A 21,382-nucleotide genomic window follows, 5' to 3' on the forward strand; every position below is an offset into this window, starting at 1 on the left:
ATTGATATAATCTAAAACCACATAAGCTATTACTGAAGAAATAACTCATGTTCTCAGGTAAAATCGATAAAAAACTTGATTAAATTATAATATTGTGGATGTTGCTGGAATGGCCCAGCGTTGAAATTAGACAATAAAATTTGTGTACCAAGTGTAATTTAAGTGTACCTGGGCAAATGTACGACAATAAATTCACCTCAATCAACAGTTTAGCTCCACTTGTTTAATCTGTTGAGAACAGCAATCTGTAGTTGTTAATACATCCCATGTGGACAATTAACCTTCAACAAACAACATTCACATACCTGGCCAATCTAAGAGCCACCTTTCCGATGCCGCTTTCAGCACTGCGGAGCAGAATGGCTGTTATACCGGATATCATCTCATTCTGCTTCATCGACGTCATGTTCATGCAGCCCGCGAAGATGAACCTGAACAATGCAAGCCTGAGATAAACATTGGACGTTCATCAAAGAATTAGATGCACGTGACAAAACATACCGAAATCATATGCGAGACTAATAGATATTAGATATAAGCCAGAAAGTCGCTTGCATATTCAGCAAACATAACCAACCATCGTATAGTTTTGCAAGATTGCTCAGTAAGATAGTATTGCCAGCACATCTATCTCACCTGACTTTTCCACCAGAGGTTGGAGCTCGGTACCGAAGGAAGCATATTTGTGCAATCAGCTTCAAGTATCTCTCGTTTTCCTTGAATCGTCGATTGGCCGCCTTCGCCCACGGCCACCTCCGATACAAACTACCAAGGTGGACCACCACTGCGGAACCAATCATAATGTTGCTAATTATTATTTTATGAAGTTCTTGAAACGCCAACTACTACACTGGCTTCATCTTTACCGTCATGTTGGGTGTACACTGTACACGTGTGCCATTGCGACTACCAATTGTAGCGATGATATATTTTTAAGCAAAGATGCCAAAAAGAGCAGCCTGTTCTGTACACCATAAGTACTTTTGAAGAGTCAAATAAACCTTTCAGATACTGCGAACCTTACCCAGGCAACTGTCAGCTTGAAGCGACTGACTGTCTTATCATCATTTAGTCATATTGTTAGCCTACTCAATATACCTTGTGACTCAAGCAACAAAAGTTTACCAGCTGCAGCTCAATCAGGACTAGAGATGTACCGATACCAATATTTTGGCCGATACCGAATCGATACCGATATCACGTTTTTAGGCCGATACCGATACTGATACCGATATTTTGGCCGATACTTTGGTGTTACAAAAAGAAGCAATTTTGGTATTTGCAAGGAATTATATCAAATGCTAAGATTTACCTTACTTGCATAAAACTATTAAAACAAGCTTTCAATTGGCATAATTTATTAAAGATTCAAGAATCCAATCTCAACCGCATTGTTGTGTCATAATAGTAGGTTTTAGTAATGAAAGGCCACCATAATTGAGGATTGGGGTATAAGGGAAGAAACATTACATCATAATTGGGGTTTCTGAAAAAAAAGTGTTTGCGCAAACTCTCCAAATAGGCTATCATAATTGATAATAAGATGTAAAATGTAAACCAAGTGATTTGTGTAGTCGTACAAAAACTATTCGACAAGTAATGTGCAACCTAAGGGCGCTTGTTGTTTGGTTGAAAAGCTTTTGCCAGGCCAAGACTACCCAGGTAGCAAAAACGCACAATTCTGCATCGCTCCCACCCCGCCAAACGCTCAAAAAACTAATGCAACTCAGCTGCCCCCAGCAAGCCGGCTCCACCAGTCGGCGATTCAACTTCCACCCTTAGCCGCAACAAACTCACCAAGCCCAAACAATGTCATGGCAGAATAAGTAGGCCCAAAAAGAAAGCTATGGGACCACGAATCCTCACCAAACCAATCAAAATGGGCCCGTTGCGCCCAAGATGACAACCTCATTGCGAAGAAAGGAGCATCCCCCCGGCCACCAGCACAAGGCTGAGCACTCACCAGCACAGCGAGCTGCCGCGACCCGCCAACCACGACGGTGTAGCTTCCACACTAGCCATTTCAATTCTTGTCGATGTCAATTCTTGCTACAAAACGGCTGCCGAGAAACATATAGTTGATCGGATGGTCTAAATGGCTAGCGTGGAAGCTACACCGTTATGACCAGCGAATCGCAACAGCCCGCCGCACCAGTGAGCGCCCAGCCCCGTGCCGACAGCAGGGAAGGACACTGAAACAAAACGTTTTGTTTGAGTAAAAGAATCACTGTAAGCAAACAATGCCTGAAGTCATGGGAGTATGAGGTATCAAAAATTTGAACCTCAGGTTGTTATTTTTCTACTTTAATGTGACGTTAGTTACTACTTTAAAAATCTATATCTTTGCTTCTGCAGAAAATCTGCAGCAAACGCCTTTTTTATACATGTTTAGTATCGGCCACAGTATCGGCCAAATTTTGCCGATACCGATGCCGATACCGATACTCAAAAAATGGCCGATATCACCGATACCGATGCCGATATATCGGTACATCTCTAATCAGGACTGCAAATTTTTCCTTTTTCGGCGGCAATGCTCGACACGCGCGTCACTATTCGACAAACGCCATGCCTTACGAAAAAAAAAAACTTAAAAAAAGGAAAAAAACAGGGAGAGAACCTCAAGTCAAGTCGAGGAACAATCGGGGGCGGAGGGAGCATCTCTTGATGCAATCATAAGAGTGTAACTTACATAAATTTTCTTGCTCCAGGTACTTCAAGCCAAGGCCTAAAAGCGACACTTCATGCGAGAAATTCCCAAGATGTCTGCGCCGCCATTTTGAACACGTTGGGAAAATGCTTTGATTGAAGTTCTAATGCCTGGCATCAAACACTTCGCCACACACGTTTCATGCTATTTGACACAACTACTTTCTTTTGTAGATAAAATAACCTAGGTTACTTTTAGTTGTCAACGTCTATGCCAGTTTGTATTTCGCCGTATGAGCTAATTAACAATATTGAACTGTTAAAATGACTCTGTTGGATACTTGTTACGAAATTTTTTCACATCTAAAAAACAGCCTAGTTTCTGCCCAGATGTTCAGAAATACAGATAAAAGGCAGCTATTTTTATGGAAAGGAGTTCTCTTCCAGAAGAACACTTTGAACACTGCGGGAAAATGTTTCGATCGAAGTTCTAATGCCTGGCATCAAGCATTTGGTAACCTGCATATTTCACTCCTAAATGTGTTTGCGTACGGGTACAGTGCATGCATAACCATTTACGTACTATGCGAGACTGAAGAGATGCCAATAAAAAAAATCTCGCAGTAGGTTACGTTAGTGGTACAGCCTAAGAGCTTTTTTCTTTTGCGATTCTCGGTTTCGCGTTTACAACAGTTCTCTTCCTGGAACAAAACAAACAAAATACATGTCCGCCCGTGTCAGGTAGGTACACAACTTAGCGCTCGATACTTTTTTGCAATCACTTAACCAGCATGCGATTTCAAAAAAAAAATCGCAGCCCTGAACTCAATAATCAGATGTCGATTTCGTTTAGCATCATCAGTCTAACTACGTCAGGACTAGTGATTCCAATTTGGGTTAATACTTGTGTTTCAGGTGTTTTTAAAAAAATGAAGGTTGTTTTCAAGCGATTTTTATAATAAATTAACGCACGAAAATCAAGGTGTTGAGACTTTTATCATTGAGTCTGTTACTCGGATTTTCAACAAATGGTCCTACAATATGGATGAATAAACTCCTTTAAGCTCCGCTGAGATCAGTTTATTGTAAGTTAAACAACTTTTTTTTTAAGTTTTCCAATTTTTGTTTTTAGCTGGAAAACACATTGCTTTGTCACTTGGCCTCGCAGTTGTGATTTTCACTTTTCATAAATCCTGACCTTGGACTCTCTAATGAGTTTACTGCAAAACTTTCTGGGTCTTTCTCCATATGACCGTCAGCGCTCAGTGGATAGAGTCTTTTCGAAAGAGATTCGGTTGAGGATGCAATTTTTGGCTTCTAAGTTTTTTGTTTTTATGAAATGATACGTAACAGAAGTCAAAGAGTTTGATGAACCAAACTATCTCAACAATAGCAATAGCCTACAATTGCAATTACCAGGGAAATAATCTTTCATGAATCCAAATCAATAGTGATGCACAAAAAATAAATTACATAAGGTCGAAACAGTAAGTGGCATAAATGTGATTAGAGTAACCAGGCGTTCCAACCATTTTGCTTCTTAGAGTCTTCTTTTTTCAGAAGGAGGTAATATTCTGAGGTTGTAAATTGTGATCATTGCGCACCACGAATGATCTGAATAGCTTCAATGCCTTGCAAACTTTTCCAACGCTTGTTTTGAACTCAGAAGCTACTTACAATTACACGGCCCAATGCACATTTTCAATACTTTAAAATCGCATTGTAAAATTGGTGTAATGTGATTCTGCATTGCGGTGGTAGCATGACACAATGTTGTGTGACGCTATATAGGCTACAGCTAAATGGCATGAATAAGTAAAAAACAGAGAGTAAACAGTATGAATAGCGTACAGCTTGACTAAATCATTTACAAGTTTCAGATAAAAAAATAAAAAAAAACATTCTGTTTGAAAACCTGGGTTTCCTGATGTTAAAACTTGGGTTTCGGGTTCGAGTAAACCCGAGTTGGAAATACTAAGACATTGTTAGACATTTTATTTATAAACATACAGTACTTTACAAGTGTAAAACCTTTAAAAAGCTAACAGGCACAGACTAAGAAACTGTATTTTGCTTGAATTTATCATCTCTCAAATTTTATGCTGTCGTATAAGCATATTGGTGATTGGTAGGCCGCTACAGCAGATAGAGTATTTTGACCAGTAGACACTTTGAACGTAGGATAATTTTCCGTATGAACAGGCTGACTGCAGTCATTGTGACCATTCTAGCACTCAGCCAGAGATATGATTCTTGCTTTGAACTTTATTTGGTAATTAAAGAAAAACAGAGTAATGACAAAAGTAGGAATTGAACTTAGGTCATTGAAATGGCTACTTCCCTATCTCTAAACGACTAGGCCAAGCTGTCGATGGCAAAACGTTCACTTATATGCTTTTAAGACAGCATAAAATTTGAGAAATGATAAATTAATAATAACAATGTTTGTTTTTATATAGCGCTGTATTCACAGAATGCGTTGCTCCTCAGCGCTTAGAAAGCAGACAGTGTCAATGCAGCCGAATAGAGGCACAACTGAGTAAATTATTACCCTATTAATTTTTTTTAACAATTTATATGAGTAAAAATAAAAAAACAAGACAAAAAGACAGTTGCTATGTTGATCGACCTTGGTGGGTTATCAAAAGTGTTGATGGTCTTGAGGGGAACACTCTTGATGTGTTAGCTCATCACGTTAAGCAAGGTAGGCAAAGAAAACCCCTGAAAAAAATCCTACCACGGGCAAAGCCATTTCAGAACGCGACGCACCAGATCTTGCAAGACCAACAAAAACGATACAGTAAATATTATTAAAACAGCATAGAATAATTAACAATTTGTTTGGGACTTTTTTCTTTTTAAGTCACGTAGATAATACTGGTAGTCAGTTACGGTAAGTCCTGACTAGTCGTAATCATAGATGTATATGCAATCAGTAGGCCACCGCAGGAGACGGAGTACCACATGCACGTACTATCGTAAGCGCTCTTGAAATATCAGACAGAAACTACAGTAAGAGAATGTTTAGTCGTCCTCAGTGTAGCCCAGAGGTACGGTAGGCTACAGAGTTAGGGAGGCAGCAACCTCGACAACGTGGGCTCACTTCACTTTTATCAACACTTTTTCTCTTTTTTTAATTATCAAATATCAAAGCAAGAATCAACTCTCTGGCCGAGAGCCAGAAAGGTCACAACGACCTGCAGCTAACTAGTTTACAAGAAAAAAACAAATACAAAAAAAAAACGCCATCGCAGCAGCATTCAAAAGCGCACAGCTAAATGGACCGGTAAATCTTGTCAGCTCTGCACTAGGTTCAAAAAGTCATATTTAAACAATAAATACCTTAAAATTATACAGTATGTGCTATCCATCCCAGTGCAACACAACTGACCTACTTGAATCCTTCGAAATCAGTCAGCTGCTCTACAAGTGCTAGGCAGGCTCCAGCTGGGGAGCGAGCGCTGACATTTTGTGTACAGCATCCCTAGCCCTAGTCTACTCTTCAGCAGCTCACTGTGCACCTGTTTGGTGTCGCAGTGCTCACTGTCACAAATTGCGCCCTGTGCACAGTTACCTTCCAGTCTGTTTTTTTTTGCTGAGACTTTTCGGTCATTTGTCCGAATTGACTTGAAAAAATTCGGTCATTTTTTATTCATTTCGGTCATTTTTTCTGATGATAGTATTTCCTTTTTGATCGAATTGACATTTTGACCGAATTGACTATTTTTTTCGGACATTTTGCTAAAAAATTGGTCAATGACCGACAAATGACCGAAAAAAAACCCCCAGCTTCCAGTGTAATCCTGGAAGATTATGAATCTGGAGTGGTAAAGAGATAGACCTCGTCAGAGGCTCATACAACTGAAAAGAAGAAGTCAGCTATTGTTAGTAGGAATTAAAAATAAAACATAAAAAACTTACATATGACAAAATAGGTTAGTACGAAGATAATAGCAAAGGTTAGGCCTCCAGCGAGCGCTCGCTGAGGAAACAAGTAACTCATGAGCACGGCTATAGTGGAAGCGACGTACAGCACCAGCAACAGAGTAAGCCACGACAAACCACGGAGAGCAAGGACAGGGGCCGCACAAGCGAACAATTCCATTTGGTCTAAAAATTAAAATACTTGTTGGTAAACTAGTAGATAATGCTTGACAAAAATCAATTGCACAATGATGTTTAGTAAAGACATGAAAAAATAATGAATCACATGCGCCAAAAGAACCTTTTTTGAGTAAAACACCACTGTGGGTTTGATTTATGGCAAATGTTGAACAAAGCAATTATTAAATTATATATATAATATAAACAGAGAAAAATCAGGATTCACATTCCTTAAAAATCTTTTGCCGTCATTATAAAATGTTTTAAAGGGGCAGACAAGTCCATTTTCAAATGCAAACGGAGGGTTGAAATACATCAAGTGGATATTCAAAAACACGTTTTACTTGTTTTATGAACAAAAAACTCATTTTCTCTCAAGCAATCTTGAAACAAAGTTTTGGTTTTGCAATTCAAACACAAATGAAGTGTTGTCGAAATAGAAAATTTCCTTGCGGGACGTCACACCCCAACTTTTGCAAAAAATAGTGCGGTTCTTCTATCTATAAAATTTCTTTGTTCCAATTTCCAAAAAATCGTACAAGATAATTGAAATGGGACAAGTTTGTAAACACCACAAGACTATGGCCAGGATCAATAAAGACCAGCACAATATGCCGACTCCATTTAGAGGAAAGAGATTTTCAAAATCTTCTTCAATTTAACATGAGATTTGCCACACATCTATATTAAACCGCAATGCATGCCCTTCAATTTTTCCAAAAAAAAATCTATTTCAACAACTCTGCAACCTTTGGAGTCAAGGTTTAGTGGGGAGACAGTTCCACGACAAAATTCCACTCTATCCATACGACCGGACACGTCAAGTTCTTGAGGTAATTTTGAGTTAACAATTATACTACTACATGTTTGTTATTTATAAGGTACATAAGTTGAGGAGTAGCATCCTTGAGAAATTGTTTTTCATGCAATTTAGAATATTTGCTGGCTAGCCCTATTACATTTTAGTTGCTGCCTGTTGGGAGAGCTGACAACTACATTAAATTGGTGTCCAGCGTAATTTAAACATTTAGATGCATGGACTGCAACATGTCACTGAAAATAATTTTTGTTGTATTCACATTTGGATTTCTACTCACCAAATTCTGGTGAAGTCAGTGATGAGCATGGTGAGCGATTTCACCAATGCACAGCTATGATGAAAAAGAAATACCAAAAAAAACAACTAATTGATGCTTACTGATTTTTGCTGGATGATACAGTAAATATAAGAAGAAATGAAGATGCTCCATTAACCCCATACAAATGGCAGGCCAAAAGGCGAATAGACAAAATAAGCAATTTATATATATAATATTAATTAATAAACGCGATAATCCTTTGTTGTCCATACTATGCTGAAATCGAAATGCATGCAATAATAACAATAACTGTTGTAAATGGTTACTGTTGTGTTCAAAAAAGTGCACCACGGCTTGCTGTAGATCCACATACAAAAATGAAAATGTACGCATCTTTCGAACTAGAGCTAATCAGGCATTTTAACCAACATTTGTGAATTCAGCGTCCAAACAAGCAGAGGAATCGACTGTTTTCATCTTGAAAGCAAAAAACTTTAAGAAAATTGTCGATCACTCTACTTATTCAAAACAGCAAGTTACAGTAACTTACACCACCTTTTATTTTGTTGAGCATGAATGTTACGTCACTACCCCACTTGGCGTAGAGACCTATGCACATCGGCGTCTCCAACATGGGCTCGGTCAGCATTTCAGCCAGGGAGCAACTGGAGGCATCGAATGCGGAGTTGTCGCTGATGGCGGCGGCAGAGAAGCCTTCTGTGGAGTAAGTAATGAGCTATTGCGCACATGAGACAAAAATTGGTATTCAAATTTGTTTTTGTCAGTACAGTATTGCTGTGTACCGGACGGAAAAGGAAGCACCATTATTATATAAAATATAGAAGCACGCCAATGAAGAAGAGAACATGGCAAAACCTTGTAAAGTTTGAAACGTGCAGCAGCGTCGTTCATATGAGGCAGAAAGTTTGTGGTCAGCCGAATGGAAGGACTTGGGGCCAACTTTTCTTCAGATTGTCAAGATCGCCTGTTATTCCATTGGGAGGGGAATAGATGGGACGGTAAGCTGTTTGCTCTGTCGCACTCAGAGGTGGGCAGTAGCGCGCTACTAGCGGCGCTACTTTTTTGGTAAAAGTAGCGGTAGCGGCGCTACTTTTTAGTTGGAGTAGCGGCTGCAGTAGCGGCGCTATTTTTATTCCAAAGTAGCGGTAGCGGGAGAAGCGCTACTTTTTTTCAGTCGCACTCCCGCTACCGCTACTTTTTAATTTAAATTGAAAAAAAAATGCTTGTTTTTTTTGCAATACTGGCGTGGTCAACCAGCTATCTACTCGGCTTGGTTGCAAAGTTTCGGTCTTTTCTAGCTGACGTCAACATCTTCTGCGAATATCTCCGTGTGATGAAGCCTATCTGTCAGGCTTTAGGCATTCTCCAGGGCGAGTCCAAGGCATATTACGGAGTCTTGCTTCCAACCATCACAATTTGCGAGAAGAAGTTGACCGAGATCAGTGATCTTGTGACCTGTGAAGAGTTGAAAGTGAAAGTCCTTGAAGGGGTGAAGAAACGATTCAACAAGTGCTTCAACAACATGAAACGCGTTATGGCATCAGGTCTTCATCCCTTCTTCAAGACGTCTTGGCTACAATTTCTGCACTACGTTTCCACGGATGATGCTGACGCACTGCGAGAAAAAGTCAAGACAGATGTAATTCGACTGTTGCGCTTGCGGGAGACATCAAGCCAGGTTGGTACCGAGAAGAGTGACACCAACACCAGTCAAGACTCCGAGGATGTATTTTTTGGAGTGTTTGCGCCATCCCGTGAAACGTCGGTGCAGAAGGAAGCAACATTTGTGGACGCCTTTTTTTCGGACAAGAGCAAGTCCTTGAGCTTTTTGAATACCGAGTTAAAACATCTGTTCATTAAATACAACACCCCCATTCCTTCCAGTGCTGCGGTGGAGAGACTTTTCTCTGTTGGAAAAGATGTGCTTAAGCGAAAGCGGGCCGGACTTAATGACTCTCGTTTTAAAATGCTTGTGTTTTTGAAAGATAGATGCGTAACAATAAATTTCCCTTAGAATGTGTTTTCTATAACGACGTTAAAATGACAGTGTAAACGAATGATAACATTCGTTTTCAAGGTCTTTTTTGCGTCACTATGGACTTGAGTGTTTCCTAGTGTCATTTTAGACAAAAGTAGCGGAAGAAGTAGCGGTAGCGCGCGCTACTTTGGCCCGAGTAGCGGTAGCGGGTAGCGCGCTACTTTTGTAAATTGGTAGTGGGTAGCGGTAACGCGCGCTACTTTGGCCCAAGTAGCGGTAACGCGCGCTACTTTGGCCCAAGTAGCGGTAGCGGGTAGCGCGCTACTTTAAAAGTAGCGGGTGCCCACCTCTGGTCGCACTGCACTGACACGCAGCAGGGTCCTTCATGCACCAGTGTGTCAAGCAAGCATTGAAACGGCCAACTCCCGTTCAGTGCCACCCACTCCTGTCTCTGAAGCTCAAAACCAAGTGAAAGTGATGAGGCAGGAGAGACATCGAATAGAACGAGGCTGGACTTTATTTTTGGTGCAGTGCTCACTGCTCAATGTTTCGAACTAGGCATATGACGTACTGAAATCAGCGAGATGGAGTTTTGCAGCATGCCTTACACAAGGCAGGCCTCGAAATTTACGGCAGACATGTCCGCAGTCACAGCATATGATGTCGGCGGGAAGTACCACCTAGATCGGTCATATTCGTTCGCCGAGAAATAACACGGGAACTAGCAATACAAATCGTCATTGCATAGCACGAACAATTGTTGCGAGAATATGATTTACCGCGCATTCTAGCAGGCATCTAGAAAATGTGAATATTGTATCGTATCCCTTAGTTTCCATTCAAGCAGGAAAACTTTCGATTTTTACGTTGCTTCGATTGATGACATTGAATCAGAGTAACAAAACTGAATTCTTTGCCAAGAATTGATGGGAGTACGGTACTTCTACACTATTCACGCGCAATTTAGTTCAAGTCTTACGTTACCAATGTCTGGCTTTGATCTCTGAGTGATATTGATAAGGCAAGGTTGGTTACAAAATTGGTATTACAGTAAGAAAGAAAAGGCCCAGAGAAAATTCACTTTCGCTGACATGACACGCAAAAATAAACCTAAAGAAAAAAGCCTCGTGAAACTTTGCACAGCAGAAAATGTAGCGTATACTGTAAAAGTTTTCCGACTCGTGCCCAGAGCATTGTGACGCAAGAAGCCACACGACCTCATTCGGTGGAAGTTAATCAGGTATGCGGCGTATTAAGCAGCTACAGGGCGCTTTGACTCTTCAAGCGCACATAGTTGGTCTGATGAAAGCCTTTCAGAGTGACTTCACTGCAATTTTAACAAGCTTTCTAAACCGTAGCTATAGTTCTCAAATGGCGAGGAATTATCAAGATAAAATGATTAAGCATGACGATCGACTCTAAAACTGGTGTGTCCGCCGTGAGACTTAATTTGTCCGCCGAGATAGCTGCTCAGACCGGACACATTTGTCCGCCTTCAACAAAAACGAATTTCGAGGCCTGCAAGGTCGTTGTGATGGTTAGCGTTGTATGATAGGAACTTTGAGAGTAGCTATGCGATTGTGTAGTTTGTGGTTCAGATCAGCACAGGATTTATTTACTAATGAAGACACCAGCGCTTCTCTGCAACTCTGCGTACATTAGCCGGTAGGATACCTGACAGCACTGGTAGGTTCTGCTGTGGTGTTGGCTTTTAGCATACAGTAACAACACGCATTGTCTCGTTGACGCAAGCATCTCATTTTTTGGTATGCTTGCTGCGACACCATGCCGAGCTGCGTATTACGGGGTACTGTAGACAAACGCCAGGATGTGCTGCTTGTACGTCAGTTGTCTATCCAGTTTCACCCCAAGATAAGTTGTTTGACTCTTGAACAACAACTGGCAACCATTGACTTTGACCTTCAATTGCCTTCAAAATGTGCATTAAAAATTGTTTCGTTATAAACATAAATGTCTGTAGCTAACAAGAGTAACAACAAGCTCTCAGACAACAAATCCACAAAATAATTGAAAACAAACCAATAGGTAAATTTATTTTGGTAAAGAGGAAACTTTGTTAAGCCATAAGCAGACAACAAAGTTACAACATGTATTTAACATAATAACACAAAGAAATAAACTAGAAATTTCAAACTTTTTATAGGCCAAACCAGGCTAGCAATTAGCATGCCTACAACAAGGCTAACATGCTCAGGTAGTAACTCCTGACCTAGCCCCCTAAAAAAGTCAGTCGTGTCTGATTGACGAAATGTTGGAATATAAGCAGATTATCACCGTATACAACATACATCTTGTGATAGTTCAGCTTAGTTTGCACTAGAACAGTAGCTCCCAACCTGGGGTTCGGGACCCCTTGGGGGTCTGTGAGAAAGCATTTGGGGGTCCATGATTACCTTGATAAATTTTGAAAAAAAAAACTTTGTTCCATATGCACGGATGGAGCACCAGCCATGCTCAGGAACAAATCCGGATTTGCTGCTTCAGTAAAAAACGAAGCTCCTCACGTGGTTGTTACCCATTGCTTCTTGCACAGGTACGCCTTAGCAGCAAAAATTTTACTAGCAAGTCTCAAAGAAATTCTGACAAATTGCTTGAAAGTCGTTAATTTCATCAAAAGCAGTGCTGTAAACCACCGTACTTTTAAAGCGCTCAGTCAAGAAGTAGTGTCAGATGACGGAGTACTTTTGTATCATTCTAAGGTACGTTGGTTATCTAGAGAGAGGAGTGATACAGTTAGTAACGTTTATTTTGCGTTATGGTCATTGCCTAGTGCACTGCACCGAGTCACGTGCACTTGATTACGTCGTGCCGCCCTGTGGCTGTGAGTAGTTTGCAATTACGGCAGCAGGACTTCTTGGTAGCTACACAATGATTTGTCCTTAGTTCATTCTAGCTCTACTCGTGTTGAGACCTCTTTTCAATTCCTTTACGTTTACCTACAAGCGTAACAAAAACAACATCGAAATCGCCTGGACAGTGGACGTTGAAGATGACTTGCGTGTTGCATTGTCAAAAACTCAACCGCAGTTCAGTCGTTTAGTTCAGGAAAGGCAACAACAACAACCATCTCATTAAATTTGCTTACGTTGAAAAAGTTTCGGCATGGCACTTTGGGTCACTTTAATGATCAAATACTGCTGATATTTCTTGAACAATCCATTCATTTTCTTATTTAAGCAACTGTTTAACCTGATATTTGCCGCAGGAGTCACAGCGGCAATGCAATATGACACCATACAGTAGTTGAGTAGCATAATTACTACAATAGTCAATAGTACTGTGATTGAACTGACTCCGAAGGTGAAAATAAATTTCTTTGCAATAGTCAATAGTATGTTAATTGAGTTTCAGGCAAAATTTAGGTGGGGGTCCGCAGAATTAATAATTTATCTAATGGGGTCCGTGACAACAAAAAGGTTGGGAACCACTGCACTAGAAGAATGCATATTCGCGTAATCATGTTATTTAACTAAATGCCTGATGAACAGCCTCATTTAATTTTTAGCATTATTCACAATATTTAATAGTTTACTTCTTTATGTTGTTATGTTAAATGCTGTGTCGTTGCCTGATTTTTATCTGCTTATGCTTGAATAAATAAATGTTCAAGAATAACAACGAAAAATTGGAAGAGTAAAAAAACCATCGATATATCAGCTTATATCGAGAATTTGCTTTGCACGATTTAAATAACACCAAACAACTAATGTGAACTAAACAACTATACAAGTTGTGATTTTTCAAACATTTTTGACTTCCAGTGGGATGGTGGTGTGATGGCGCAGCGGATAAGTGCTCGCTTTCCAATCATACAATCCTGGTTCGACTCCGGCTTCAGCCGGTTGTTGAAAACACTGCTGGAGGAAAGGCGGCCGAGAGAAAGGAACTGCCCCTACTCTAGTTAGTGCCAAAGGCTTAGTATAATGATAACCTGACCTTGTCATGTCCCTATGTTTGGATCAAGTATAACCTGACCTTGTCATGTCCCTATGTTTGGATCAAGTATGGAACTCACCTTTACCTTTTTTTGATTACCAAATTCGGGGGTAAACCGTCTTAACAAAAGCTAATTGTGGTATTTAATGTTTATAACACTACTTATTACAGTATTTCAATGCTTGTAGCAAACAATACAATAAACCATAGCCTACTTGATCCAAACAGCTGCGCCAATATCTTTTTGTTGCTTCGCATGTCGATGTCGTAAGGAGTGTGTCCCAGCTTGTTCTCCTGGTACATGAACCGGCCGTTCTTCGGATTGCGCAATAAAATCTCCACCAAGTGGAGATTTTGCTGCCGGATGGCAAGATGGATGCAAGTGTCATGATTCTGCATCAAAAAACTACGTTGAAAATCATTTACCTACTAAAAAAGAGGGTAGTACTAGTAACTAAAAGTATAACTTGTGTCCAGTGATTTAAGCTGAGAATGTTCCAGCTGAATTCACCTGGTCATCAGCTGAAACATCGGCTCCGTTGGCAAGCAGCGTCTTGACAACGAGAAGGTTACCTTCCTTCACAGAGCGAACCAATGGAGTTTCCTTATTCCCATTCAAGGCTTCAATCTTGCAACCGCAATTGAGCAGTTCTTTGATAATACCGATCTGGCCAGTCTCACAGGCTATGTGCAAAGCTGTTTTGCCATCCTAAAGTACATAAAATAGCTCGCTAAAATAATCACAAACATACGTAACTTTATTACATGGAGGTTCAGTAAAAAGCCACAAACAAATAAAATTTAGTAAGACTGCATTAATGCAACAATACGGTGATGTTTCTCGGTTTCATATATTATGCGTGATTGCGTGGTGCATTTATAAGAGAAACCATTAAAAATTTTCACCCTTTTGACTTGATCAATTTCAGACATGTAACATACAACAGAGCAGTTGTTGAAGTAACAAAAAATCAGACAAATTTTAATGGGAAGATTCTTCCATGATGTCGTGAGTAATCTATTCTAAACACACAGTGGTATGTGAGTGCAGCGGCAAATTAAAAATGGCCATTTGCTGAAACACCACATAAAAAATAAGGAGGGAGAATAACATTTAAATAGAAGATAATTTTTGAAAGTAAAGAAACTGAACTCATATTATGAATCATAGCTTTATTTTAAGAGTTATAACTAAATCAACTGAAGCTGCCAACACACAGTCAACATGGTGCAAAAAGGGGAGCAAGTATTTTAGGCGCAGACAGTTAGGCGCGCACACTGTGACGCCCGTTCATTTAGGTGCTATTCCTAGTGAAGTCTGCAGATTGTATCAGCTTGGCAGGTAGGGCGATGCTTTTCACACCAAATGTTATATTGAACAGACAAATATGTTGTTTTGTTAATGCGTGTGCATTTATTTGTTGATAACAGAGGTGGGCAGTAGCGCGCTCCTTTTTTGGTAAAAGTAGCGGTAGCAGCACTACTTTTTAGTTGGAGTAGCGGCTGCAATAGCGCGCTATTTTTTTTCAAAGTAGCGGTAGCGGAGAGGCGCTACTTTTTTTCAGTCGCACTCCGCTACCCGCTACTTTTTAATTTAAATTGAAAAAAATGTTTGTTTTTTGCAATACTGGCATGGTCAAGCAGCTATATAATCGGTTTGGTTGCAAAGTTTCGGTCTTTTCTAGCTGACGTCAACTTCTTTGGCAAATATCTCCGTGTGATGAAGCCTATTTGCCAGCCTTTAGACATTTTTCAGGACGAATCCAAGGTGTATTACGGAGTCTTGCTTCCAACCATCATAATTTGCGAGAAGAAGTTGACCGAGATCAGTGATCTTGTGACCTGTGAAGAGTTGAAAGTGAAAGTCCTTGAAGGGGTGAAGAAACGATTCAACAAGTGCTTCAACGACATGAAATGCGTTATGGCATCATGTCTTCATCCCTCCTTCAAGACGTCGTGGTTACAATTTCTGCATTACGTTTCTACGGATGATGCCGAAGCACTGCAAGAAAAAGTCAAGACAGATGTAATTTGACTGTTGCGGGAGACATCAAGCCAGGTTGATGCCGAGAAGAGTGACACCAACACCAGTCATGACTCCAAGGAAGTATTTTTTGGAGTGTTTGCGCCATCCCGTGAAACGTCGGTGCAAAAGGAAGCAGCAATTGTGGACGTCTTTTTTTTCGAACAAGAGCAAGTCCTTGAGCTTTTCGAATACCGAGTTAAAACATCTGTTCATTAAATACAACACCCCATTTCTTCCAGTGCTGCGGTGGAGAAACTTTTCTCTGTTGGAAAAGATGTGCTTAAGCGAAAGCGGGCAGGACTTAGTTACTCTCATTTTGAAATGCTTGTGTTTTTGAAAGATGTAACGTAACAATAAATTTCCCTTAGAATGTGTTTTCTATAACGACGTTAAAATGACACCGTAAACAAATGATAACATTCGTTTTCAAGGTCATTTTTGCGTCACTAGGGACTTGAGTGTTTCCTAGTGTCACTTTAGACAAAAGTAGTGGAAGAAGTACCGGTAGCGCGTGCTACTTTGGCCCGAGTAGCGGTAGCAGGTAGCGCGCTACTTTTTTAAATTGGTAGCGGGTAGCGTGCGCTTCTTTGGCCCAAGTAGCGGTAGCGGGTAGCGCGCTACTTCAAAAGTAGCGGGTGCTGCCCACCTCTGGTTAATAGTCATGACTTCAGTGAGTGAAGCTGCTCTATCCGGCAATGCTTTTCACACAAAATGTTATATTGCACAGAAAAATATATTGTTTTTTTAATGCGCGTGTTCTGCATTTATTTATTGTTAGTCCAGGTTAGCGTCAGCGAAAGCTTTATCAGTAAATTTTCTGAAAATAAAGTTTCCGAACATGACTGAGTTCACTTTTAGTTAAGTCAAATAATAACTACACTAAACATCAGTGTAGAACAAATAAAGAAATTCTACACCAAGTGAACCAAACCAGAACTCTGTTAAAAAGTATGAAAACCAGACAATATAAATTTCTCGGCCATGTAATAAGAAAGCAAAAACTGGAGCATCTCTCTTTAACTGGTAAAATTTTTGGAAAGCGGGCACCTGGCAGACAAAGACAAACACATCTGGAACAATTTAACGACAAAACAGAAACAATTATCCATGCAACATATAATAGGAACATTTGGTCTAATTATTTATCTGAGGCCGTCGATGCCTGGTTCAGGCAAGGCAATTGAAGAAGAAGAAACATCAGTAAAAATATTCCGTATTATTTATAGCCTATATTCAAGTGGGTGGTAGGCTTGAGTGAAGAGTAATTTAGTTTTCCGACAAAACCCGGATTAGGTTTGGCCGGAGCTGAGCTGATACAATCTGCAAACTTTGCTAGGAATAGCACCTAAATGAACGGGCGCCACAGTGCTCCGCACCTAAATATCCTGACGCCACAGTGTGCTCGCCTATTTGACCGGCGCCTAACTGTCTGCGCCTAAAAGACGTGGACCCGCAAAAAGACAGTATCCCACTAGGAATTTAAGCATTACTGAAACCATGTCAAGGCTAAAGTTGTTTACAACAAAACATAAAACAACCAACCAACCTTTCCTTTGGCATCCACGTCAGCAAAACGCGATAACAAGACCTTGACCGTTTCTAAGTGGCCATGTTTTACAGCTTTTATAAGGGGAGTGTCGCCACGGTGGTCAGCTAAGTTCAAATAAGCACCCCGGTCTAATAATAAAATGGTCATGTCAACAGAGCCCTGCTTGGAGGCGACGTTGAGAGGAGTGTGTCCACAGTGGTCAGTCTGGTTCACGTTTATTTTGTTGTTTCTAAGCAGTGTCCGGACGCAGTCCACATGATTACCCCTAACAGCGTTGATCAAACAACTGCTTCCGCCAGGACCGATAATGCTGGGGTCAGCATCAAATTGAAGAAGGCATTCCACTATGTCAAAATAGCCATGACGGGAAGCCCATATAAGTGCAGTATTACCAAACTGAAACGAAAACATCAACAATAAAGAGAAGAAACTCTCCAATCATAACTTACCCTTCACGGAAAGTAATATAACACACAAAATCAGTTTATAATAAACTAAACCAGGGATTCAAAAAACAAAACTATCACAAACGCTGTAATATGGTGCATGCTCCTTCCCAAAATATAAAGTAATTTTAAAGTACAGTAAAATTCGAAATGCATCTAAACACAAAGTTTGAGATATAAATGCTTCATCTTACGATTTAAACTTTACTTATTTGTACCAAATGTCAAGATGCCATTAAAATGTGTAAAAAAGATAAATAGATTCTTCCGATCTTCACCAGATGTTTTGGAAAGAGCATCAAATTTGTGGATTGGATCTTTTTTATTTCTGCCAAAAATTTATTCATTACAGGGAATCTATGTTTCTCGGCAGCCGATTTGTAGCAAGAATTGACAGCGATAGACACGTGTTTCGCCCATGAGGCTGGGCTCATCAGTATCGCACCATATTCTAGCCACAAATTTATTCGACCATCGCTTTACCAGTCAATTTAACTCTTATCTTTGTAGAAAAAAAAGAGCCAACAAAACCAGCAGGCGCCAGGGCAGACGAATCGCAACTGCTCGCTGTACTAGTGAGTGCTCAGCTTTGTGCTGATAGCCGGGAAGAACGCCCCTTTCTTCACATAGGGAATGTATGTTGTGTCACTTGTCATGAAGAGTATTTAGACAAAGCATATATGTACCATGTAACAGCATTTGTGATTGTTTTGTCTTCTGATTCCCTGGTGTAGTCTACATTGAACTGATTTTTGTGTGTTGCAACGTGATGGTTTTTGGTTCACTTTAAGCATGCTTCCACTAAAAATAATAAGCCAATTGTGTTTTGTACTGTTCACTGATATTGTGTCTTTCAAAGTGTGTTGGCATGCTCAAAATTTCAGCTGTAAAGCTGCATCAACTTACATTCACGGTGTGTGAACAAAGGTGACTTTGTTAACATTAATTATTCAAACAGTAAATTGCACAGTAAAAGGCAAAAAGTGGCTGAAAAAGTACACCAGTAAAACAAAAGTGGGAAAAGCTAGCTAACTTAACCTGTAAAACAAGCTGTCACAATCAATAGGTATAACCCAGACGGCAGGCTACATTATAATTATGTTCTTAAACAAGTGTGCTATTTTAATTGTGTAATTCTTGCAAGGTAAGATGTTATTGTCCTAAGGCAGGCATGTCCAACCTGCGGCCGTCGGAGATTTTTGTGTGCCCACTAGTCATTTTCACTCCAAGTAGTATTTAGAACTTTAAATCTTAGCGTAATCAAAATGTACCAGTCAGCTTTTAGGGGCGCAGTCCTAATAGTATAGTATGGGAGCAACTGGATTATATAATAATATATATATAAATCAAATATAGTTATTACTATCTGAAGCCTTTACAAATTGTTTCACCTAACGGATCATCAGAAGGTCTGTAAAAACATGTAAACAGTGAAAAATCGATAATTCTGAAAAGATATTAAATATTACAACTGTAATTTAATCTGCCAAAAAAAATCTCTAAACCTGTACTTCCTGAGGAGATATTAAATATTACAACTGTAAGTTAATCTGCAAAAAAAACCTCTAAACCTGAATTCCTGAAAAGATATTAAATATTATAACCGTAATCCAATCTGCAGAAAAAACTCCAGAACTACTAAGGACAGCCTCCATCCGCCACGATAAAGTTTCAATCAATTTGTTCCAATGGAAACCAAGCAATGGAAACAAACCAAGAAACCAACCAACCAATCCATTGGAACAAATTGATTGAAACTTTATCGTGGCGGATGGAGGCTGTCCTTAGTAGTTCTGGAGTTTTTTCTGCAGATTGGATTACGGTTATAATATTTAATATCTTTTCAGGAATTCAGGTTTAGAGGTTTTTTTTGCAGATTAAATTACAGTTGTAATATTTAATATCTCCTCAGGAAGTACAGGTTTAGAGATTTTTTTTGGCAGATTAAATTACAGTTGTAATATTTAATATCTTTTCAGAATTATCGATTCTTCACTGTTTACATGTTTTTACAGACCTTCTGATGATCCGTTAGGTGAAACAATTTGTAAAGGCTTCAGATAGTAATAACTATATTTGATTTAATTTGCTCTGCTTTGCTTTTTTGCTTAGCATTGAGCACTTTTTTGTAGTATTGATAGTTTTCATTGTTTTATAATATATATATATACCGTATTTATCCGTGTACAAGTCGCACCCCAAAATTTGGCTCAAGTATTGGTACAAAATTTTTTTAGCAAATTTTATTGAAAAACAACAATCATCAATTCGCAAAAACAATTGTTTTAAAATAAAAAAATACTGTTCTTTTATGTTTGCTTGCCGAAACGTGCCTTTTTCTCATTGCAATCAAGCGTATCACACACGCACATGCGAGATGTTTGCGTTAAAATTCACATGCATGCTGTGCAGTGAGCATGTTAATGCGATGCTTGCAATCCTCGCACGCAAAATAAAAATACTTAATAGCAGCGCCAACGCGGGATCTGTAACATTTGTTTGTCAGAAGTTCAAAACCTTGTGTATAAGTTGCACCCTCGTGTATAAGTCGCACCCCAACCTTTTTGGGCTTGGTGCAAAATTTTGCGACTTATAACCGGATAAATACGGTAACTATAAGACTCAAAGAATTAAACCACGCGACGAAGTTAGCAGTGAATACAAAGACGTTGATAACTTTTCTAAAGTCCGATGGCTCAGTAGAGCAGCAACTTTAAAAAGATTTCTAATATTGTGGCCTGAAATAAAACAGTTTATGGAGAAAAAGAAACAAAATGTGAACTTTATAGAAAATGAAGAATGGTTGAATAATTTGTCTTTCTTAGTTGACATCACAGAAATACTAGATGAGCTCAATTTGCATTTACAAAGGAAAGGTCAGTTGTGTAGTTCAATGTTCGAGCAAACAAGTAGCTTTACCAGGAAATTAATACTTTTCATAGCACAACTGAAAGCTGGCGAAATTGTACATTTTTGTAGTCTATCTGAAGGAATTCAAGACTATTCTGTAAACTATGACGGAATGGCCCGTTTCGGCGAGTCCAATTCGGCGATTTTTTGAATTTTTTTTTAAATTATCAGGTACCGTAGCCTAATTATCATTGCCGTTTTAGGGTTAGGGGTAAGGTGTTAGGGTTAGAGGTTGGGGTTAGGGGTAAGGTGTTAGGGTTAGAGTCTTATTTTAACGTTAAGCGTCGTTAAAACGATGTAAAAGCGGCAATGATAAATTAGGCTGCGGTACCTAATAAGTTTAAAAAAAAAATTCAAAAAATCGCCGAAAAGGGAACTGGCCAAAAAAGGCTCTTGCCAAATAGGGCACTCGCCGAATAGTAGCAGACCATGGCGATCTATACTACTGGCCATCCCAACGTGGCAACAGCCAAAAATGTGGGGGCCTATTAAGTTTTGGCAACTAACAGATATTAGGCGTAAAAAAGGCGTTTTTGCATGAATTATTACTAAAAACAAACACTTCTGGATGAGAAAACGAATTTTTTAACATACTGAGGGTTGTGAAAGTTGGGTCACTCTTGATTTCGTGTACCTTGATTCTGTTGATATCTTGATTCTCAT

At 39.5% G+C, this 21,382-nt stretch overlaps 1 protein-coding gene across 1 annotated transcript in view; it reads right to left on the bottom strand.

The window, feature by feature from the left end:
* LOC145768979 (kinase D-interacting substrate of 220 kDa B-like) overlaps nucleotides 1-21,382 on the bottom strand; it is an 84,286-nt gene extending 62,904 nt beyond the window's left edge. The window contains exons 1-8 of the mRNA XM_082580580.1: nucleotides 21,314-21,382; nucleotides 17,361-17,759; nucleotides 14,300-14,497; nucleotides 14,004-14,181; nucleotides 8,388-8,549; nucleotides 6,571-6,759; nucleotides 637-784; nucleotides 306-431 (exon numbers count right to left, since the gene is read on the bottom strand). Of these exons, the coding sequence (XP_082436706.1) occupies nucleotides 306-431; nucleotides 637-784; nucleotides 6,571-6,759; nucleotides 8,388-8,549; nucleotides 14,004-14,181; nucleotides 14,300-14,497; nucleotides 17,361-17,759; nucleotides 21,314-21,382 (1,469 nt within the window). The remainder of the gene's footprint in view (nucleotides 1-305; nucleotides 432-636; nucleotides 785-6,570; nucleotides 6,760-8,387; nucleotides 8,550-14,003; nucleotides 14,182-14,299; nucleotides 14,498-17,360; nucleotides 17,760-21,313) is intronic.

This window comes from Aplidium turbinatum, chromosome 4, assembly GCF_918807975.1.
Source record: "Aplidium turbinatum chromosome 4, kaAplTurb1.1, whole genome shotgun sequence".
Taxonomy (NCBI): domain Eukaryota; kingdom Metazoa; phylum Chordata; class Ascidiacea; order Aplousobranchia; family Polyclinidae; genus Aplidium; species Aplidium turbinatum.